At 36.9% G+C, this 24,910-nt stretch overlaps 1 protein-coding gene across 1 annotated transcript in view; it reads right to left on the reverse strand.

The window, feature by feature from the left end:
• Pbgs (Porphobilinogen synthase) overlaps positions 1-11,250 on the reverse strand; it is a 63,111-nt gene extending 51,861 nt beyond the window's left edge. Inside the window, exons 1-2 of the mRNA XM_090370522.1 lie at positions 10,897-11,250; positions 8,169-8,316 (exon numbers count right to left, since the gene is read on the reverse strand). Coding sequence (XP_090226648.1) covers positions 8,169-8,316; positions 10,897-11,021 — 273 coding nt within the window. The 5' untranslated portion in view covers positions 11,022-11,250. The remainder of the gene's footprint in view (positions 1-8,168; positions 8,317-10,896) is intronic.
• Positions 11,251-24,910: the final 13,660 nt, after the last annotated feature.

Consider the following 24,910-nt stretch of genomic DNA (forward strand, 5'->3'; position numbering starts at 1 on the left):
GGTACCCATAATTCCATTTTCCATTTTACTGAAAAATAAAAATTTAAAAAAAACTTGAAAAACCTTTAGACTTTGAAGCGTCATTTCAACTGGTATTTTAGTAGTTTTTTATACCTTTTTTTTTTCCCCATCTTCTCTATAACTTAATTGGTTTCAAATGTTTTTTAAAATACAAGCACAGGCATTATAATATTATTATTATCATTAGCCACATGGTGCAAGGAAGCCTGAGGCTTTTGCTGCACCAGCCAAAAAAAAAAAAAAATTAAGTTACCCTCAGAGAGAGAGAGAGAGAGAGAGAGAGAGAGAGAGAGAGAGAGAGAGAGAGAGAGAAAATGAACAAGAGTAAGAAATAGAAGGGAATCACCAAGAAAGAGAAGAATGATGATATCCAGCTCACAACATATATATATAGTACTAAAGATTTTTCATTCTCATGCTTTCATATTAGAAGCAAATCTTTCTACCTCTACCTTTGTCATGGGCACCGGCAGCATGGTGCAAGTGTACCACCTTTGGATTTCAAAGTAATACACGATTTTTAATATTTTCATTAATTTATTGAAACATGAAAATAATACAAATTCTTTCTTTCAAAATACAAGGACTTTCTCCCACCGTTCAAGAAATGTTGGCTTGGCTGTACATGTAAATCAGTCAAAATTGACTTAATTAAAATATTGCATGTATTTGAAAATTTGGTGAACAAAAAATTTATTCCCACAAGCACCACCTTGCAAAATATCCTACCGGCACTTATGGTCATGGTCCACGTTAAACCCTACAAAACTTACATTTTGAATTTGATGCCCTATCCCCATCTTATGCTTACACATGATAAATAAAATATACGAGGCTGAACAAAGCTTCCTCGTTAAGATACAACCAATTCTATCAATAACAATAGGCATTAACAGCCAACAACGAAGTTCACATCTTCAACAGACAGAAGCAAGACAACCATATGCTCACATTCCCCAAGTGAATTTTACTGATAAGAACCAACAAGATACTTTTTCTTTCCCCTTTTGCAAATACGCACAGAAGAATTCCAGCCAGAAACTACCAACCTCACCTTTGAAAGGAATGTTATTATTATTATTGTTGCTCTTATATTATTTCTTCCTGATTGGGGGATTCCACTCTGTGACGGGTACTGCTACCAAGTACACAGGGTGGTTATTAGTATTATTGTTGCTCATATATTATTTCTCCCTGATTGGGGGTTCCACTTCGTGACAGGTATTGCTACCAAGTACACAGGGTGGTTGTTGTTATGTCTGGTGTTACTGTTGGTTGAGGAACTCTCTGACTATCCTACAAGGGATTGCTACTTTCTGGAGTTCCCTGTAGGTGTTCGCTGGGAGACCTATTGCTGGTAGGCTGTTATGTAGGGTATTTGGCATCATACCTGTGGTTGACATGATGATCGGGATGGTTGATACTTCTTGCATATGCCACATCTCCTTGATCTCATGTCTCAGATTCGTGTACTTCCTAATTTTTCCTCATGGGTTTTCTGGATATTGCTAGTGTTCAGCACCATTATGTCAATCAGGTAGGTAGCCTTTTCCATCTTGTCCACAAGGGTTATGTCTGGTCTGTTGTGCGGGATGGTCTTATCTGTTATTACGGCGCGGTCCCAGTACAACTTGTGGGTTCAGGTCTCTATTACTGCCTGGGGTTCGTACTTGTAGTATGGTACACTTTCTTTGGTCAACTGGTATTTCCTTGCTAGCTTCTGATGTATTATCCTGGCTACCTGGTCGTGTCTATGAGTGTACTCAGTCTGGGTGATCACCCAGATTATTATTATTATTACCCATATAGTGCAAGGAAGCCTGAGACATATGCTGCACCAGTCAAAAAAAAAAAAAAAATTTTCCAAGTTACCCTGAGAGAGAGAGAGAGAGAGAGGAATCACTAAGAAATAGAAGAATGATGATATCCAGCCTCAGGACCCTGGGTGTGCCAAGTCCATACTCACCAGATGTAAGCCTCTAGTGTTCACTGACATTACTAATGAATATTGTGAACCACTCCAAAAAAGTATATCTGTGACATCCCAAACATTCTCTTTTCCTTCAGTCATCTGACTGAACCTGTATGACTCTATACTATACAGATTTAAGCTGGCAGTATTTGAATTGTTTTAAATGTTGTTAGTCACCAAGTTAAAGATAGTAAAAAATAATTTCACTATATAATTAAATCATCATGATGATGATTTAATCCCTGGCCTAAATCCTTTCAAGGATTTGGCCAGGAGGTCTGATTTTCTTTGGTAGTCTTGGCATCCTATCCAAGTGATTAATCCATTTTTTTCTATATTTGTAGATTTTATATATTATTGGATCAATACCTAATTCTTTATGAATATCAGAACTTTTCTTCTTGTCCAATAGTCTATAGCCACTGGTTTGGCAAATAAATTTCATTTCAGCACTTTCAATCCTTTTCTTGTCTTTTGATTTAATTGTCCAAATTTCACTTCTATAGAGTAAAGTGGGTTTTGCTACTACCTTATAATCTTTTATCCTTGTATGCTTTTGAAGTTTATTTGGTTTTAGGGTATTGTCAATTAAACCTGTAACTTTTAGAAAGTTTTAATTCTATATCTTTTTCTTCAACATAAGATAGATGACATCCAAGATACTTAAATGAAGTTACTTGCTCCAGGATGATATTTTCTATTACTACTTTACTTCTGATTGGATAATTACCTTTAAATGCCATAACTTTAGTCTTTTCATTTAAAATTTCCATTCCAAATGTTTTGGCAATATTGTTTAAGGTAAAAAAATATTTTTGAAGTTAGTCTTCATTCTGAGCTATTATTATTTGATCATCAACAAATAATAAAGTATTTAATTTAGTTACTCAATCAATTTTAAAACCACAATTGATAGTCCTCTTCCATTCTTTGACTATTGCATTTATATAAATATTAAACAGAAATGGTGACAATGGGCATCATCCTTGATGAACTCCTCGACTGATTGACTTCCATTCAGTTATACCAGAGTTAGACTACTGTAATTCTATTATTATGATAGACATCCATTATAGCATTTAATAATTGATTAGGGATACTGTATTTAATTGTTTTAAAATTTCCCATTACCTTCCTCTAGACACTATATCAAAATCCTTCTTGAAATCAATAAATACGAAATGTGTTTCAATACTATTAAAATTTCTATACTATTAAAATACTATTAAATTCTCTATTAAAATTTTTAGTGTAAAAGCTGGGTCTATACAGAATCTTCCTTTTCTGAATCCATTTTGTTCTTCATATAAAACAGGATCAATATATTTCCATAATTTTGCTGACAACAATCTTACAAATAATTTATATCCAACATTCAGAAGACTTATTCCTCTGTAATTCTCACACCAAGATTTGTCACCTTTTTGAATATAGGGGTGACAATGGCATTTTTCCAGCTATGGACTTTTTCCTTTGTTCCAAATTATATTATAGAATCTTAACAAGCATCTATGGACGTTATTACCAGCATATTTTATTATTCAATGTTTATATCGTCTTCACCTGGGGACTTTCCAAATTTACTATTATTTAAAGCATCTTTAAATTCTCGAAATGATATATTTTCCCTATCTGTATTTTCATTTGGTGATATATCATACAAGTTAGTATACGTTTCTGTCCATAGATTTTGGAAGTAATCTAAATTTTGGAAGTAATGATTTTATAAAAATTGGGTCTTTTCAAATATATCACTGATATATTTGAATTTCCATTTCTGATATAAGATGGTCCCACATTTCTCTGTTTTTCTTCTTATATACCTTTCTAACTATTGCTCTCTTTCTTTTATATTCAATTTCTGTTCCTATTGTTTTACTGTTTAACCATTTTTAATAAGCTTCTTTCTTTTCCTGATTCCTTTTTTTCTTTTCCATTTGCCTTTAGTTCCCAAACATTCATTTACTATTGTAATAAGAATAATTTTTATATTCTCCCATTCTATTTCTATATCATCACTTTCTTTGATGTTTTCTGACATTTGTTCTATTCTCTCTTTATAAAGGGTTCGGATAATTTCTTCATCTAATAAAGTAACTCTAAAAGTTCTAGTCACATTTGATTCACTTTTCTGATTTGATTTTTTCCATCTTGGTAGCATCCTTAATTTTCCTATTAACAGATAATGATCCGATTCAATTTCATAGCCTCTATATACCCTGGCATCTGTAATCATATTTTCTATTTTTCTATTGCCAATAATATAATCTATTATACTTAATAGATTATATTATTTTCCTAGCTTCCTAGATTCCTAGCTTCCCATGTAAACTTGTGACATTCTTTATGTTTAAAAAATGTATTTATAATTTTTAAATCATTACCAATAACAAAATCTCTTAATCTATCCCCATTTTTATTACAGATTGATTCTCCATTTAGCCCTATATTAGCTTCATATGGCGCATTACCCACTCGGACATTCATATCACCCACGGCTGGATTTACACATAAGCTAGATAAGCTACAGCTTAGGGCCTCGTATTAACAAGGGGCCTCCGCATCAGTATATAAAAAATAAATAATTAATAAATAATGAACATCGTCATTATACAAAAAAGTTAAAATTATTGTTGTTATATAGAATTTTTGCTTTTACTTGTCGTTGATTGCCATTTCCCCATTCGGGCTTCAGACTGCTGCAGTCAAAAAGTCTGTCTGTACTGTTGGGACTGTTCAGGTTTGAGGAAAAGTTGACTTCTTCATTGTGACCACAATTCCTGGTTTAGACTTCTACTTCCTGGATTGGACTTCTACTCATTTTGAATCTTCATGGTGGGCCAACAAGTGTCAATTGGGTCACTGGGGATCACATCACAACCTTATGTTGGGACTTCACAGTGTCAGATACCTTCAGGGGCTCACATCTGGTGAGTATGGGCTTGGCACACCCAGGGTCCTAAGCCTGATATCATCATTCTTCTCTTTCTTGATGATTTCCTTCTACTCTCTCTCTCTCTATGTGTGGGTAACTGAAATTTTTTTTTTGGCTGGTGCAGCAAAAGCCCCAGGCTTCCTTGCACCATATGGCTAATAATAATAATAATATTGCATTACATAACATATTGCATTGTGACATGATCATTACATTGCAAACGAATTAACCCTCTACAAGGGAATCTGAGATAACTGAACATCAATGCTATTCAGTGGTACAGCATTGTAATTAGCTTGCAGGGTTTCTGGGAAAGCTGGCTGGATTGTTGTAATATGGTTTTAGGAGCATCGGCAACTAAGGCCATATTGCTTCATGTATATTGTCTATAAATTGGGCGTGTGTTCTGTGGTCGATTTTCTGTTTTCTGGACGAAAAACTCGACTTTCCGGACCATACCATAGTTGTTTTTGTTTTTTAGGAGCATTAGCAACTACGGCCATATTGCTCCAGGGATATGCAGTGGTCATTCCCTGACCTTCCCACATCCTCCATATTTGGTGGTCACGGGCTCAAACCCAGGTCTAATCAAGAAGCATGTGCTATGCACTGCTGCTCCTGCCCACCTGGCTACGGAGGCGACGAGTTTCCGGAAGAATAAACCATGCTATCCTTGCTTGAGGTCGACTAACTGCCATGTTGTGAAAAAGACCCATAACAATTTCTCACATCATCATCAATGGGACTCAAACTCAGGTCTTTTCCACCCAGTGTGGGGAGGACACCAATTCTACCAACTGCGCTACCCAGGTCCGAATTGACATATAAGCTAAACAAGCAACAGTTTAGGGCCTCACATTACAAGGGGCCTCGCTCCATCTTAAAAAATCCTTTTTTAATATTGTCACAGGTGAACTGTAAGAGAAGAGCCTCATACATGTTATAGCTTAGGGCCACAACAAGTTTAAATCTGGCCCAGATGTCACCCATTATAAAAAGATAGTCATTAGAATTGACCTTATTTTTGATCCTTTGTAACTGTATATAAAACTGATCATTATTTTCCTCTTTACCTTCCTCAGGGCCATAGCAGCCAATGCCAATAATTGAGATACCTCCTGCTTATTTTCAGCCTTACTTCTAAGATTGTCATTCCAATATTTATAGTGAGAAATATTACTCTGAAGTGATTTATGGATAAATATCATGATTCCTGATTTTGCATGTCTTCTTTGTTCACTCCACTGTAAATATATGTATAATGTTCAGTGTCATCTGTACCCTTCTGTTTCTTCTTGGTTTCTGTTATTACACTATTTTGATGTTTCTTTCATGTAAAATGGAGTCTAATTCCTGGTATTTATCATTTATACTTCTCATATTCCAAGTGGGTATATTCCAATAATTAAATTTTAATTTCGTTTTCCATCTCGATTTCTTTTTCTAGGCCAAGTCATAATCCATGTTAATGATCTGGTTTCTCTTTTCTTGAGACTTTTGAGTAATTATTGTTTCAGCTGGGTTGGTTACCCACCATCCACAGCCTAGACTGATGACGGGGCTGCCATCTTAAGGCCTTCCGTCCTGCCTTGGACACACTTTGTCTGATCTCTCAATGAAGCTGCGAGCTATGCCAGCTACTGCTTGCATAGCTCGCAGCTTCACTGAGGTACCCAATCCCATCCACTACAAAACGTTGGTGCCCTTGGAAGGGATGTAATTAAGTTATTGTATTATATTATGTAATTAAGTTGTTCTGTTATAATATATTAATCACTAACAATTCCAATGAATTATGCTGGCAACCTGGCCAATAATCAAATTGCCCATGAACGCATGCTTGTAAAGACATAATACACAACAACAGCGAGAATAAGACAGCATACCACAAGAAGTAGAGCACTATAGCTTGAGTAGCTGATGCACCAAAAATGCCCAAAGAACAACAACAACAACAATCACTGATGAAGCAAAGAGAAGGATCTTGTGAAACACTTTAGCTTGTAAATTTTATTATTACTTTATTTGTTATCACATAGCTGCTAGAAAGTTTATTAGAAATATTTATGCTGTTAGATAATAAATACAACTATTTAACATGTAGAGGTGAGTGGTTTTGCTGATCCATAAAAGTTCGTCCCACCCCAATGGGAAGTATTTCTATACTTTGGCTAGCAAAAGGAATTAATCCAAATCTTTCCACATAGTGAAAGAAAGCAGCAGTGCTATCCACTGTGATATTTGAAGGCTCTTGCAACTGCTTTAGGAGTGATGTTTCTATTCTATTCTAATGACCAGGGATTTTGACCAATGATAATGACCTGGTCCATTATCATTGACCTGTATTTCTGTATAGCTTTAATGTGACCATTAATTTTTTTTCCCAGATAGTGGTCTAAACCATCGATATTATTTCCAATATTATTTCTACCTCTACCACTATATATTTATTTTTATATTTTTAATAAAATTCTTCTTTCCTCATTTTTTTTTCTTTTTTTTTTGGTTACAGCAAGATTTGTTTTATAATATGCTTATCCCCAACGCACAAGACCTTTCCCCCCCCCCAATAATATGCTTATTTTTTTATAACTTATAACACAGATATAATTAGAAAAAATAATTAATATGCATTTTTCTCAACCATTCTTCCTTCCCAAACTTTTATTTTACACTAGAGTAAGTTGATTATTAAACTTGTGACAATTACTCTGTTTGTTTGTTTGTTTGTTATTTGGTTTTTAGGAGCATTAGCAACTAAGGCCATATTGCTCCGGGATATGCGGTGGTCATTCCTTGACCTTTCCGCATCCTCCGTATTTGGTGGTGACAGGCTCGAACCCCGGTCTAATCAAGAAGCGTGTGACAATTACTCTCAAAATATTACTTTATATATATTGTGATTTCCCATGTGTTCTTATGGCTAAAAATATGGACTCTGATGATGATAAACATTGTTTCACTAAAGAAAAACCTATCTTGTGCATGGCATTTATTAAAAAGAGTTATTTCATTTAATGTTTGAATGATTCAACAAAAGTTCCAAAGAATTCTATTTGTGAGTAGTTTCCCTAAAGTTTAAAATATTTTTCTTACATTTTTATTCACTTTCATAATTCTGCATTAATATAATAGTATATAACAAAAGATTTACTGACAGTCTGAAAATAATTTTTGTTAATGATTTTATCAACAATTAATGGCACAATGCAAATATAATGAATAACATTTTTGTAGTACCTTGGGAAATTTAGTAATCACTCCAAACAACAAAACAGAACAAAGTCCTTTATCCACAAGAGGCTTCAATATCTCTTCCAATTTATTTATCCCATATCGAGACACACCAGGCATACTAGCAATGTTCTGAATTTCATCAGGTTCATCTCTAGATAGAAATTTAAAATATATTAAAATATATTTATAGTTCCAAATTACAGTATATGATATGATTACATAGTTATTTTTTTATATAAGACATCTTTTGACTATACCAAATAAAAAAATTTTTAATTGGTGTGGAAAAATTCCTATATACACTGAGGATGCAGATGTTATTATGATTCCTATGTTGCACTGAGGATTCAGATATCCAGGAATGCAATTATACTGCAGTCACAGCATGGTTTGGTTAAGAGACAATCTGGTGTGACCAATCTAATTGGATACTATGATGCAGTAACAAAGGAACTGGATGCAAAAAATAATTTTGATATCATATACTTGGATTTCAGGAAAGCTTTTCATACTGTTGCACATAAAACACTACTACACAATTTGGAGTAGTGTGGCATTAAGGGTAAGTTACTGCTCTGGATAAAGGGATGGTTGAGTGGGAGAAGACAGAGTGGTTATTAATGGATACTACTCTTCATGGATGAATGTTATCAGTAGAGTCCCCCAGGGTTGGTGTTGGGACCATTGTTGTTTTCTATATTAATTAATGATATTGATAAAGGTATATCATGCTTAATGTTTAAGTTTCAGATAATACAAAGGTTGGCACAATATGCTACTGCAACAAGATCTAAAAAAATTAGGCAGATGGGCTAAGAAATGGCGGCTCAAGTTTAATATTTACAAATGCAAGGTAGTGCATATGGGTAGCAGTAATACCAAAGTAATTCTTATCAACTGTGTGATACTACACCCGGGGTAGTGGAAAATGAAAAACACCTGGGGATAATTGTGCATCAGATATGAAATTCTCTGAGCAGTGCAGACAAGCTGCCAGGTCAGCTTGTAGTGTTTTGTCAATGATATACAAACACTTTGCTAGCATGGATAAGGATGTGATTATCCCACTGTGCAAGGCAATGGTTAAGATAAAACTTGAGTACTACATACAGGTCTGGAGGCCTCATTTCAGGAAGGATGTAGATCTGCTTGAATGGATACAGAGAAAGGCAACAAGATTGGTGAAGGGAACCAAAGGGTGGTCTTACCAAGAAAGTGTTCAGTTCTGCAAATTGTAGCATCTGGGGTGGGGACTAGGCATCTGTGAAGTGATCTGATTGAACTGTTTAAAGCTTTGAATGGATTGAGCAAGCTCAATGCTAATGCCATTCTTCCTGTTGCTGAGACTGCAAATTGAGGGAGCATAAATTCAAATTGGGGTAGGATGGTTACAGGGTAGATGTGTGGAGGTTTGCCTTCAACCTCCACACATCTACCCTGTAACCCGGTGGTTGATTGTTGGAACAACCTTCCATCTGTTGTTGTGGAAGTGGATGGTTTGAATAAAATCTGGGAAGAACTAGACAAATCACTGTAGGGGATGAACAATTATGTAAGAAGGATTTTTTTTTTTTTTTTTTTTGGCTGATGCTTTATAAGTTTGCTTTTTTTTCATCATATGCCTCTAATATTATTACTAATAATAATAATATTGTACTGGAGGTTCACTTCAGGAATTACAAAGAAAAAAAAGTAAACAGAAAATAATGTATATAATATTCGATTGTGTGAATACCTGGTAAGAAGAAAACAAAACTACTAAAAACATACTCTTAAAATATGTCTTAGAGTGGTTTTGGAAAAATATTAACATATAACGGAAGATAATCGTTGCGAGACAAAACAAGCTAGAGGGCCACCAGACGTCACAAGTTGTGTATGATTTGTGCAGATATTCCTAATGTGTAGTATGGTTTCTTCCTTCCTTCCTTCTATTTGCTATCAAAATATAAACTTTCTCCAGTCCTAGGAATTACATACCTTAGATACGTTTGTTTGGTTAGGGGTTTCTCTCAAATTTAATATGGCTTTTCAAAGCACAATTCACAATTATGAAAGAAACATTGAGCTTCAATGAGGAATGATTATACTTTAACCACACATCAGGAATTTTAAGTAAGAATAGATAAAAAAAAAAAAAAAAATTAGCAATATCCTTTCAACAAACTAACAAATAATTGTATGGGTTATATACATAGAATATAAAATTATTATATAATTTTATATTCTATGTATATGACCCATACATTTTTTTTTTAAATTTTATCTCTATTTATTTTAAAATTCTTTTATTTTATACTATTTATTCATAGAATAAAGTTATTTATTCTATGAATATATAACTTTATTCTATGAAGTACCATCATAGGGTTTCTTGAAGTACTTCATGAAGTACTTAATGTAATTAAAGGAAATGTTAATTAAGTTTTTCTTTAATGTAATTAAAGAAAAAACAATGAAATTACATTTAAAAAATTTGTTTTTTAAAATCCACGGGGACCGCCTGCACCCCCCTGACGGCAGCCCATGCGCTCCTCTCCCTCTTAAAAATCAGTATAAAAAACACTGGTATTATATTTGTAGCGAGTTTTAATATGATTTTACGTAAATAAGATCTCCGAGAGGTAAATATCACATCCATGTTTGAGAATCAAGACTAACAAAAATCAATGGCTAAAACAAGGAAGTGTATTGAGGAAGTACTATTTAAACAACATATAATGAAACTTACATAATAAAAAGTGGATACATAAAATTACTGGAAGATAGCCTAGTAGAGGAAGCCTGCCATGATCTCAGAACAGGATGAAAATATCCAGAATGAAGGATTTTTTTCGGCGTAGGTGAAGTTGTCATTATAACGGTTACTGTTATCACACTGCTACACTCCTACCTCAACATTTACTATAGGTATGTGCCTGCCAACACGTGGCAAACTAGCCACCGGCAAACATAGGTCACATGAGGCAAATGTACCATACACATGTACAGAGAAGCACAGAGTAGTAAGCTTGTGTACACAAGACACTTGGCACTAACAAGTTACTTCAGTTTCACTTAGACGTTGTTTAGGTGAGAAGGAAAATAAATATATCATAATACGGAAAATAAAATGTCATAATAAATACACTACTACATTAAAATACGTATAATACAGTATATGATTTCACCTTTTTAAATAATGTGCGCATGGTATATGCGGCTTACAATCATTAATTAAGTCTTAACGTTTCTACTGTGTGCCAATCATAGACAAGTACTGTACTACAGACATCACTGGCATATAGCTAAGGTATTATAATATAGAGGGTATAAGGACACCGTTACCTCTATATAAATAAGTAAATTGTCTCGAACTGATTCTTAATCCGTTCTTTTATCAGCACGAGTGCGGGTCCTGGTGTAAGATTTCTTTAATAAACGTCAGTTATTTATTTTTTCTTGGGAAAAATTCCGTGACCCCAGTTTCAACGGGAGAAAAGCAGTGGGTTTTATTATTATTATTATTATTATTATTATTGTTGGTCTTATATTATTTCTCCCTGATTGGGGGATTCCACTCCGTGATGGGTACTGCTACCAAGTACACAGGGTGGTTATAATGTCTGGTGTTACTGTCGGTCGAGGAAATCTCTGACTATCCTACAGGTGTTCAGGATTGCGACTTTCTGGAGTTCCTTGTAGGTGTTCTCTGGGAAACCTTTTGCTGCTATGTAGAGTCTTTGGTACCATACCGGTTGTTGACACGATGATTTGGATGGTTGATACTTCTTGCATATGCCACATCTCCTTGATCTCATGTCTCAGGTTCGTGTACTTCCTAATTTTTTCCGCATGGGTTTTCTGGATATTGCTAGTGTTCGGCACCGCTATGTCAATCAGGTAGGTAGCCTTTTCCATCTTGTCCACAAGGGTTATGTCCGGTCTGTTGTGCGGGATGGTCTTATGCGTTATTATGACGCGGTCCCAGTACAGCTTGTGGGTTGGGGTCTCTAGTACTGCCTGGGGTTCGTACATGTAGTATGGTACACTTTCTTTGGTCAATTGGTATTTCCTCGCTAGCTTCTGATGTATTATCCTGACTACCTAGTCGTGCCTATGAGTGTACTCAGTCTGAGTGATCACCTTGCATCCCGCGGCGATGTGTTGGATGGTTTCTGAGGCCAGGTAGCATCGTCGACATGTGCATCTGACATTCCGGGCTCCTTTGCGATGTATTTTCTATAGTTTCTGGTGTTAATTACCTGGTCTTGGATGGCCAGCATGAATCCTTCAGTCTCGGGGAGGAGCGTCCCGCTTGTGAGCCATGCATTGGAAGCAATGTTATCGATGTGGTATTGATGGAGGTCATTGTAGTGTCTGTCATGGAGTGTCTTCTTTGCCCATCTTTCTATCTTCGTTTCTTGTACCGTTTGGGCGAGAGGGGTTTACTCGCTTAGGTTTAGTGGGGTTTACTCTGTTGGAGTGGTGCTGTGTTGTTCTCGAAGTAATCTTTCAGGTTAACTATCGCTGTTTTCTGTTGTTCTGTCACGTCTATAAGGCCCCTTCCTCCCTATTTCCGAGGTATTGTTATTCTCTCCACTTCTGACTTCGGGTGGGGTTGGCGACTCTTGGTCATCATTGTCCTTGTCTTTCACACGATATCTTCTAACTCGGTCTTAGTCCAATCTATGACCCCGAATGTGTATGTTATTACTGGAGCTGCAGGTGTTTATGCCTTTAACTGTGTTCCCTCCATTCAATTTTGCTTTCAGCAGGCCTCTGAGTCTCTGATGATATTTTTCGGTCAGGCACTTCTTGATTTCCTTGTGTTCTAACTGCTCAGCCTTCATCATCCCTAGGTATTTGTAGGTCTCTCCTTCTGTCATATTATTATTATTATTATTAGCCATATGGTGCAAAGAAACTTGAGGCTTATGCTGCACCAGCCAAACAAATTCCAAAGTTACCCTGAGAAAGAGAGAGAATCAGAAATAGAAAGGAATCATCAAGAAAGAGAAGAATAATGATATCCAACTCAGGACCCTGGGTGTGCCAAGCCTATACACACCAGATGTGAGCCCCTGGGGTAAAATGCACCGTGCCTGCACAACGAATAGGAGGCTGCGGATCTGGAGGGAGTTGTTGTTGTTGTACCGTTTTTAGGCGCATCAGCGACTTAAGCCATATTGTTCTGTGTATAATGTCTGTAAAAATTGGATGTGTGTTCTGTGGTCGAGTTTCTGTTTGCTGGATGAAAACAGCGTCCCCACGAGAAAAAAAAAACATGCTGACCTCTAGTGAGAAAGACTAACGGCATTGATAATTGATAACGAAAGGTTAGAGGCAAAAGTGGAGGGGTTATAAGCTAGGGCTAATCTATTTGACAATCTTGTGATGGGGTAGCCCTTGCAAAATCAGGTGGTGAATCAGTTACCGACTTATGCTGATAAAGTCCAAGAAGAGTTACTTACATATACAAGTACTTTATTAGGTACACCTACCTAGTAGCGTGTTGAGCCTCCTTTAGCCTTCAAAACAGCCTCAATTCGTCTAGGTATGGATTGAACAAGATGCTGAAAACGTTGTGCAGGACTGGAGTACCATGGAGACATGAGTGTGTCACGCAGTTCCATGAGATTCAACGGAGGAGTAGGCCTGTAGTGAACAGCCCATCCCAAAGATGTTCAATAGGAATTGAGATCCGCGGACTAAACAGGCCACTGCAGCAAAGAAAAGTCGTTGTCATGTTCCTGGATCCATTCCATAGTGATTCCGACTTTGTCACGGGCGCATTATCCTGCTGGAAGTAATCCATCTGACTGAGGATAAATTGTCAACATGAACGGATGCACTTGGTCAGCAACAATGTTTAGGTACGATGTATGTTTAGGTACGATGTGGCATTCAGACGTGAATCTATGGATATCAAAGGACCCAAGAAGTGCCAAGAAAACATTCCCCACATCATAACACTGCCCTCCACCACCTTGCACAGTAGTCGTCAAACATGACGGGTCCATGGATTCATGTTGTTTTTGCCAAATTCTGAGCCTTCCATCAACATGATGCACCAGGAACTTTGACTCGTCAGACCAAGCAACTGTTTTCCAATCCTCGATAGTCCAGTGCTGGTGTGCCCATAGGAGGCGTGTTCTCTTGTTCTTCATTAATAACAAAGGTAGGCGATGTGGCCGTCGGCTGTTGTAGCCCATTCACGACAAAGTGCGACTAGTGGTCCGTTGCGATATTTTGTTTTGCGCACCAAGGTTGTATTCTGACGTGATGTGCGACATTGCGGCCCGTCTGTTTGACTTGCAGAATTCTAGCCATCCTCCTCTGACCTCTCTCATCAACAAGCGATTTTCTTCCACAGAATTGCCGTTGAGAAGGTGTGTTTTCTCTTTGTTGCACCATTCTCTATACGCACTTAAAACTGTGTTACGTGAAAAGTTCAAGAGAACTGCCGTTTCAGAGATGCTTTTTCCAGCACGTCTTGCACCTACTACCATGCCACGTTCGATCACTCCTTTTCCCCATTTTTGCTACGGTTTGTACGCTTAACTGATACTAGAAAGGTTGTTCTGCTGCATTTATATCCACAACTGTGGTCATGTGGCTTGCAACGTTGTGGGACAAACCATTTGTGTGCACAGTATGGGTGTACCTAATAAAGTAGCAGCACAATGTAGGATTGGCGGGCAAAATTTTACGAAAAGTGACCCGCAACAGGTTCAGAAACCGTCTATAATTAAAAGCGAAACTAGACAGAATGTGGTGATATTGAGAGCTTCTGAATATCAAACTAGTCAAGATGTAAAGGACGTAGTGGCAAATATTTTAAAGAGTGATTTTAAAGAAGTTAAAATACGTAATATGAGGGTGATAAGGAACAAGGGAGTTTTGTTGGAAACCAATGATAAGAATGACATGCATAAAACAGCAGCTTCAAATTCTTTTGCAACATTGGGATTAAAATATGACAAACCAAAAATGAATAATCATACAATTCTGGTTTGCGACGTAGAAAAATATATGAGTAAATAAGATATTATACAAGACATGTATTGTAAAAACTTATAGGATTTTGATTATTCAGAAGAGGAGGTGAAACAGGAAATAGTTTTTAGATTTAATACTGGTAATAAAATCTACCTATTGGGTAGATTTTATTACCAGTAAAATTGGGTAGAATTTCACCGAAAATAATTAGGCGTTTAGAAAAAAAGGTAGAATTTATTTAGGATTTTCAGCATATAAATTCCGGCGTTTTACAGTAGTTAATAAATGCTTTAAATGTCTTGGATATGAACATGCATCACAATTCTGCACACACAAAACTGTATCATGTGGCCACTGTGCAGAAGGTGGCCACGTGTATGCAGATTGTATTAATAAAGATAGTGATCCTAAATGTATTAACTTAAGCGACATAATAAATATTACAATCATGCAGTACGAGATCAAAAATGCCCAGTGTATCTGAGTGCTGTGGAATTGGCAAAATTAAGAATCGTTGATGATGAGTAATACATAGTATGATGATGAGTAATAATTGTAGCTGGGTGCGAGGTTCGCCTGTGCGGCCGTTGCTCCTTAAAGCTCTTGAAACAGAGAAGTTTTTCCTGATTTATTTTCTGCTTTATTAGTTTAAATTGTCATATTAACTTATTTTCTAGAGTAGCTTTATATTCCTAGTTACGATACTTAATTTAAAGTTTAACTTAGACAGAGATTTTGTAGATATTACTTAGTATCGGTAACGGTATCAAATCCACGTGTCACAAATTGAACGAGAGGTCTTTTTTTTTTTTTAACCAAATTTAGTCGATTTATTAACCAATTGTTATATCAAATTATCTTCTATAAGTAGATTATAGACCTAGTTAGGATCCTTAGTTTATTCTAAATTGAGATAGCGAGATTTGGAAGCTAATCAATACTTACGAGTCCGTAGAAATACCGTTCGTGAATTCCTGCCATTTTTACATGATAGCATAAGCTTAGTGTAGTATAGTGCATAATATAATATTGTCAATTAATCAGTAAATCTATTAATCTTGATAAACTTTGTTGTCAATTAAATTGTATTTTTAACTCTCTATATATATAACGACTTAATCGTAACAAATAATTAATACATAACTATAGTGGTACACGTGATACGGAAGTTGTATAAAGGGAACTCGTAGAAAACACTAGATACCGAAAATATATATATATAACATAACTGTTTTGGGATATAACTTAAGGATTTAATTTTTGTTTTGAATTTTATTGAATTAAATCGGAATCATGACTCTGACCAGAGCAGCAAAGCAAAAGGCTCAAACTAATGGGAGTGCTGTGGTTCAGGGGAGAACTGAGGGGGGCAGTTGCCCTCTGAATCACAGTCTTTTAAAATGCACTGTTTGCTTGATGTTTGCGGAGCAGTCGGGTACGGGACATGATACTGCCAAGGGGGATGTCTTTGTGTGTGCACGATGTAAGGAGTGCAAGGAAATCAGGCGACAACTCAGCGTTGTTATGGGCCTTTATGAGAGCTTGAAGGACAGGGTGGATGCCCTCGAAGGAAATAAATTGAGGGGCCCATTAAGCTCTCAGCTGCCCACATCAACGCCAGAGCTTGCACTTGGTCATCAGGCAACACAGAGGCAGCCCCCTAGGCAGAATGCGCTGGTCCCACAGGAACTAGTAGTTGTTGGTGACTCTATTGTCAGGGAAACGGGGAACATGCTTTGTAAAAAGGATAGGTGGAATAGGACCAGGGTATGTCTGCCAGGGGCAAAGGTTGATGACGTTGTAGAGCGGATATCATCTTTTAAGGGCACAAAAGGTGATATAGTTGTACACGTTGGCACTAATGATATTAAGAGTAGGAGACCGGCGGAATTACTTAGCAAGTACAGGTCACTGTTGAAAAAAAGCCGTGAATTAGGGTTGAACTTGAAAGTGTCTGTAATTCTGCCCAGACACGATAGGAGGGAGTATATGATGAGAGCCTTGTCGATCAATTCGGCCCTGGAGGGATTGTGCAAGGCTCAAGGGGTAGACTTTTTTTCAGCCTGGACTGTACTTGTTAACAGGAGAGATTGCTTCTACAGGGATGGGATACACTTAAATAGAAAGGGTGCAAGGGATGCTGATGCTGTCGAGGCAGTGTTAGGTGGGTCGGAAAACTGCTAGTTGGGGGGGATACAAGGACTAATAGATTAACAGTAGCCACTGGCAGAGGTGAAAGTGATTCTTGCACTGCTTCTATTGAAATGAGCAGAAGCCTGGAAAACAAGATGCAGGATATTTCAGAGACTGCTGGTAGTCATTGCGGTACAAGTAAACACATGGGTTGTGTTAGGGTAGCTAAGAATAGAAACAGGTGCATGTATACCTGCGTGTACACTAATGCTAGGAGTTTGGTAAATAAATTTGATGAATTTGAGGTATTGCTCAAAACGTCAAAGGCAGATATTGTTGGGATATCAGAGACGTGGTGTCACACAGATATAAGTAATGCGGAACTGGAATTTGGGGAATACAATGTGTATAGGAAGGATAGACAGGACAAGAGGGGAGGAGGGGTTATGCTATTAATTAAGAAACACATAAAGTCCAAGGAAGTGAAGCCAGTCGACATCGATGGACAGGGCAGTGTCGAGTCAGTTTGGTGTGACATAAGCATAGGGAAATCAAAATTGAGAGTAGGAGTGTGCTATAGGCCTAATGACTCTGATGAGTATAATAAGATATTGTACAGGGAAATAGAGTGGGCCAGTAAATCAGAGAGTCTTATAATGGGGGATTTTAATTTCCCAGATATTGACTGGAATTTGTGGATTGGTCACTCGCACACTAGCAAGGCTTTTGTGGATTTATTGGATGATTGTTTTCTACATCAGCATGTTCGTGAGGCAACAAGAGGGAGCAATACTCTTGATCTGATTATCAGTAGTGATTCTTCATGCATTAAGAATCTGCAGATAAATGAACCACTAGGTGGCAGTGATCACAGTGTGTTGAAGTGGGATTTACTCAAGGAGGTAACTACCATCAGAGGTAAAGGGAAGGGTTTTTGTTTTCGTAAAGGCGACTATGATGGTCTGAGACAGTATTTAAATTCTATACAGTGGGACCAACTGATGATGTTACCAACAGCAAACTCAAAATGGGAAGCATTCAAGGAACTAATCTTGGAGGCTACCAGGCTTTACATACCAACTAAGAAATATTGTTCAAGGTTTAGGCCTAAATGGTTGTCAGATGAATTAATGAGACATGTGGCAGAGAAGAAAAATGCATGGGATACATACAAATTAATGGGTGACATGGAAGCCTATGATAGATATAAGTTGGTCTGTAACCAAGTCACAAAGGAGATTAGGCAGGCAAAGGCAGACTACGAAAAATCCTTGGCAAAGGATGCAAAGAAAAACAGAAAAGAGTTCTTTACATATTTGAACTCGTGAAGGAAAGGGATGAATCAGATTGGTCCACTGGATATTGATGGTTCAACGGTTGAGGATCCTGCTCAGGTGGCTAACAATCTAAACGAGTATTTTGCATCTACATTCACGCATGAGGAGTTATTCAGGAAGGAGAATGATGTAGGTAAAGTAAACATTGGCAGTGAGCTGGATGATTTTGTAATAACTGAGAGGAAAGTGGAGGAGAGATTGTTGAGGATAAACATAAAAAAGGCACCTGGGGTGGATGGGATCTATCCAGTTATATTAAAGGAGGCAGCAAAGGAAGTATGCAAACCCCTAGCCATAATTATGAGAGCTTCTTTGGACTCAGGGGAGGTACCCATAGACTGGAGATGTGCAAATGTAACCCCAATTCACAAAGGAGGATCAAAGGCTGACACAAGTAATTATAGACCTGTTAGTTTAACTTCTGTTCCAGGTAAATTAATGGAGGCACTGGTTAAAGAAGCACTGCTGGATCATCTAGACAAGAATTCAGTTATAGCTCAGACGCAGCATGGTTTTGTTAAGGGCAGGTCTTGCCTGACCAATTTGATTGGATACTATGATGTAGTCACAAAAGAACTGGATGCAGGGAATAACTTTGATATTATATATTTGGATCTTAGAAAGGCTTTTGATACTGTTGCACATGGAAGACTGCTGCACAAATTGGAGCAGTGTGGCATTGGAGGCAAATTGCTGCTATGGATAAGGGGATGGTTGAGTGGCAGAAGACAGAGTGGTAATCAATGGACACTGCTCAACGTGGACTAATGTTATTAGTGGAGTTCCTCAAGGTTCAGTGTTGGGTCCGTTGTTGTTTTCGGTGTTTATGAATGATATTGATGATGGGATATCAAGTTTAATGTCCAAGTTTGCAGATGATACAAAGGTTGGCAGGGTCGTTAAGGACACTACTGACGCTATGCTGCTGCAACAGGATCTGGAAAGGTTGAACAGATGGGCTGAGAGGTGGCAAATGAAGTTTAACATTAAAAAATGTAAAGTACTACATATGGGAAACAGTAACCCCAGAGCAAAGTATCAACTCTGCGGTACTACACTGACAGTGGTGGAGAATGAAAAGGACCTGGGGGTAATTGTGCAGGCAGATATGAAGTTCTCTGAGCAGTGCAGACGAGCTGCAAGAGTAGCTCATGGTGTCTTGTCAATGATATACAGGAATATTTCTAGCAGGGACAAGGAGGTGATTATTCCCTTGTATAAGGCAATAGTTAGGCCACATCTTGAGTACTGTATACAGGTCTGGAGGCCTCATTTCAAGAAGGATGTAGAACTTCTGGAACGGGTACAGAGAAGGGCAACAAGATTAGTGAATGGAACAAAGGGTTGCTCTTACGAAGAAAGGCTTAAGTTTTGCAAATTACAGAGTCTGGAGACTAGGCACCGGCGAGGTGATCTGATAAAGGTGTATAAGGCTTTGAATGGTTTGAGCATGCTCAATGCCAATGGGATTCTTCATCTTGCTCAGAATAATCACCTCAGAGGGCATAAATTCAAATTGAGGAAGGACGGATGTCGGATAGATGTGCGGAAATTTGCCTTTGGCCAGCGGGTGGTTGGTTGGTGGAACCGACTTCCATCACTTGTTGTTGAAGTTGATAGCCTGAACAAATTTAAAGCTCAACTGGACAGGTATTTCGAACGAACAGAGGGGTGAAATGGGAGTGGGGTTTTTTTTTTTTTTTTGGCTGATGCTGAATAAGCTTGCTTTCTTGCATCATATGCTTCTACTAATGCTAATGCTAATGCTAAATACACCTGACAACTTGGATATTACTAGAGCCAATTTGGTGAGAAGTAGTCAAATAAAAATGCAATTAAATTCCGGTGAAGTACGAGTAATTGTGGCTCAGTATAGCTATTCGGAATATCCAGTTAAAGTAGCTGGATATCCAGAATTGTGCAATCTTCGGACTGGCAGACAAAATCTGCTATTATAGTGTTTAATAATGATATCAATTTAACTGTTATATCAGGTTTATGTACTCAAAATGCAACATGTTTTAATAGCTGTAGAGCATATATCTTTTTACATAATTTCATTGTATTCCTCCACCTCAGGATATTACCTGGTCTTTTGATTATCTAGAAAGGGTTTTTATGGTATTAGGCAATACAAACCTAATCGTCACTTTGGATTGTAATGCAAAATCTATTCTCTGGCATAGTAATCAGGGCGATGTTCGAGGAAGATTGTTAGAAGCATTTATAATTTCACATAACTTGACTGCACATAATCAACGAGGAAGGCCCTGTACTTTTTCTAATTTAAATGGCGAATCCAACATTGATTTAACTGTTTCTTTTGTGGGAATCCAGAATAAAATCTTGGACTGGGATGTTAAAGACAATTACACTAATAGTGATCATCGTGCAATCCATTTCCTTGTTAATTTCAGTTATATTAACCCCAGGGGCTCAGATCTGGTGAGTATGGGCTTGGCACACCCAGGGTCCTGAGCTGGATATCATCATTCTTCTCTTCCTTGGTGATTCCCTTCTTTCTCTCTCTCTCTTAAGGAAACTCGGGAATTTTTTTTTTTTTTTTTTTTTTTTTTTTTGGCTATAGCAGCATAAGCTTCTGGCTTCCTTGCACCATACAGCTAATAATAATATAAAGAACTAATACAGATGTGTAGCGAACTTAAGAAGATTTCCATATAGAAAGATCGACTAGGATAGATTTAAAGAATCATTATGGCAGGACTATTTTACACGAGAGGTAACGGAATTTAACGTATTTAATGCTCAGGAAATTAGTGTGCATGTTCAGAATTCAATTTATCGCGCTATGTTATACGCAACCAGGAGGAAAAAGTTAAAAAGGATTATTGTTGTGCCATGGTGATCTGCTGAATTGTCCAATCATAGGCGAGAAGTTTTTAGAGCTAGTAAAAATTACCAGCGTAGCAGAGGCGGGGAAGAGAGTGAAGGTACAGCTATTGAAGGAAACATATAGAGTTAAAAGGAGATAATATTATAAATTGATTATGGATAGCAAATTAAAGGCTTGGAAAAATTTGGTATCAACCGCAGGTAACACAAATCTGAAAAAATAAAATAATGAAAGTAGGTGGTAGATGACTTTCATCAACCGGTGAAATACCACCACTTTGCTTATTGGAGGCTTGAAGTGGTGAAACCCATGTTTAGTCTCTAGAGCAAAGTTTCCGGCATCCCCCTCCCCCCATATTTCTCCTTCAACCCATGTACGGTACCCAGGTTTTGATACCTTTCGTGTTTGGGGTTTTCATAAAAAAAAAGATATTTTTAATACAGTAATTGGTGGAAATGATGGTAATTAGTGGAGACAATAAACTGGATTTCTATAGTGGAAGCTATAGTTGATAAGTTATTTCCTGAGGATGATCAAGGAAATGATAATATATTACACGTTGGTATTCGACGAGAAAATGATGAGTACAGCACTAACGAGTATACGGAGTTATTTACTGCTAAAGAATTAAAAGTAGCTGTGTCTAAGTTGAACAGTAGTAAGTGTCGCGGACAAGACTTGATTGAAAAAGTAGCTATAGTCATGATGTATGATCTGTTTCCAGTTATTCTTCTAAACATGTATAACAAATGTCTTTTAGAGGATGTTTTTCCAGAAAAATTAAAAAAAAAAAAAAATGGAAGTCTGCTCTGTTAAAGATATTAAGGAAGCCTGGAAAAGAGGTGACCGGTCTCACAGCATACAGACCTATATCCTTGCTAGCAAATTTGGGCAAATTGTATGAGCGACTATTGTTGATTCGAATACAACAGTTAGTGGATGGTCGCAATTTAGAAAAGACAAATCAGTATGGATTTCAAAAGGGCAAATCTACAGAGGGTGCTGTAAATGATTTGATTGTAATACATCAGTAGAGAAATATGTTATGGCAGTGTTTATCGATTTCGATTGCGCGTTCGACTCCCAGTGGTTGGAAAATGTTTTAGGTGTCCTTAGGAAGCTTGAATGCAATTCCCAGGTATACCAAGTCGTTAGGAACTACTTTTCAAATAGAAGTATTCAAGTTAAAGCACATCTGTCATACAGTAGGAGGGTATATAGAGGCTGTCCCCAAGGATCGGTTTTGGGTCTAACTTTTTGGAACTTAGTATTGGATGACTGGCTTTCTCGGAATCACACACTGCCACAAGACAGCGTATGCGGACGATTTGGTTATTTGAATCACACGCAGATCTAGGAAGAAGTAGTTGCGCCTGTTTTACAAGACATAGAAAATTGGGCTGATATAAATAAATTAAAAATCTGATCTAAGAAAACAGTAACGATGATTTTTTATCACCATCTTAATTATCGGAGACCACGAGGAGTTTTAATGGAGAACAGATACCATATGTCCCCAGAACTAAATATTTAGGAGTAATCAGTGCTTTTTTTTGTGACGGTACGGTGTACCGGCACTTTTATTATCAGTGACCTGTGACATTTGGATGCAATGCAGTTCGAAATTTATAATATTCCGTAAATTTTTTCACATGTTTACCTACTGTTCAAATAAGCTTAAAATGACTTAACTAAATTTGCATTTTTTACTGTCTATTGTTAAGATATTTTCTATGTAAAACTGTATAACCATTTTTATAATTCTAAATTACTCAGTCGGACCTCTGTTTAATTATTTTGAATCCCCCTTGGAAGTTACATTTAAAATAGTTTCGGTTGAGGGAAGAAAATTTTCATGTAGCGAACGGATTAGGAGTGAATTAACTTGGTACGGCTTGTTCGCATTTCTGACCTTCAGGCAATTAGTGCTGCTGCGCGAATTAAGAGAGCTAAAGTGATTAGTATTGTATAACTTAGCGGTACCTGGTGAAACCTATCCCACATACGGAGAAGTCGCGCTGATCAAGAGTCAGCAGATCAAGGGGTATTCCCAAAGGGCTCTGGTGTCCAACCTATTCCAGTACCGGAGCCATATTCAAAAAAATTCAAAGTTTCTTTAGTGTGTTACATTTTTGATATCTTATTGCTTTTACAATCTTTTTTGCTTTTATCAATTTTACTTTTACATGTAAAAGTAAAATTGAAAATATTCAAAAATTTAATTAAGTATAATACACAATTACATTTACTGAACAAAACATTTAATGAGAAGAATTTGTTGATAATAAAATTTAAAATGCTGTTTAATTCACTTTCCTCGCGGGTCGTAGGTCGGACATCTTTGTGAATCAACTGAAAGCGGGCGCTTTCAGTTCGAGAATTAGAAAAGTGATTTTCTTTTACCCCATAAATAATCATCTGTTATTTCGCGGAAGTGCATTATCCACATTTTTCCCTATCTCTGTTTACACTTTACTTTACCTGAATATCCGAATAATACCGATATCTTGGACAGTTTCAAAAAAAAAAAAAAAAAAAAAATTAAATTTAAGAAATAGTGACAATACCGATGACGAGAGAAGGAAAACGAGAACAACGAAGGTATTAAACCTTCTAAACATGAATTGTTGGCATTTAGTGAAAATGAAGTTAAAAAATTGTCAATTAGAGTCTGAGTACGATACCAGTTTTACCAAGTGAATGTGAACGAGGATTTTCAGAAATAAATCTGATCGCCAACCAGTGCTTCGTTAATGACAAAAACAGTTTCTTCACTGATGTTCCTGCTGCGATCAAGCAAAATATGTCGATTCGTGGTTGCTTCAGAAACGTCATTCAGCAACCGATACAAAGAGCAGGAAAAGAAGTCAGCATAGGGCGTCGGCTGAGAACTTAATAAAAAGTTGGAATATTCTACAAAAACTTTATTATGAAATTATTTTTACTTATTTTACTCACTTTTTTATATACTTAAATAATAAATTTATGCTTAATAAACTGGGTTAATATACTTAATTTCTTGTTTTTATTCTAAAAAAAAAATTACTACTAAAGTAACAATATCGGGGGGGGGGGGGATTAGAATACTTTTCATATCCTTTTAATTTTCAATTTTTCCCGATAGCAAAGAATGAGTACGGGCACCTATTTTTTTTTTTTTTTTTTTCAAAAAAAGCACTGGTAGTAATAATAGATGACTGGTTTAGTTTTATGCCCCATATTGCTAGTATTACGGAGAAAATAAAGTTCACATCTGCGGTAGTGAGAATTACAAGATCAGAGTGGGGTTTACAGAAAAAGACCTTGATGCTATACTATAAGGTTGTCTTTTTACCTATACTTATGCAGTTGGAATATGGTAGAATAAAGTGATTATGAGTAAAGTTCAGATTAAAACCGTTATCCTCACAGAGGTTTATGTTACTAGCCATATTTCGAGC

The sequence above is a fragment of the Mastigoproctus giganteus genome, chromosome 3 (assembly GCF_048544385.1).
Source record: "Mastigoproctus giganteus isolate SK-2022 chromosome 3, ASM4854438v1, whole genome shotgun sequence".
NCBI lineage: Eukaryota > Metazoa > Arthropoda > Arachnida > Uropygi > Thelyphonidae > Mastigoproctus > Mastigoproctus giganteus.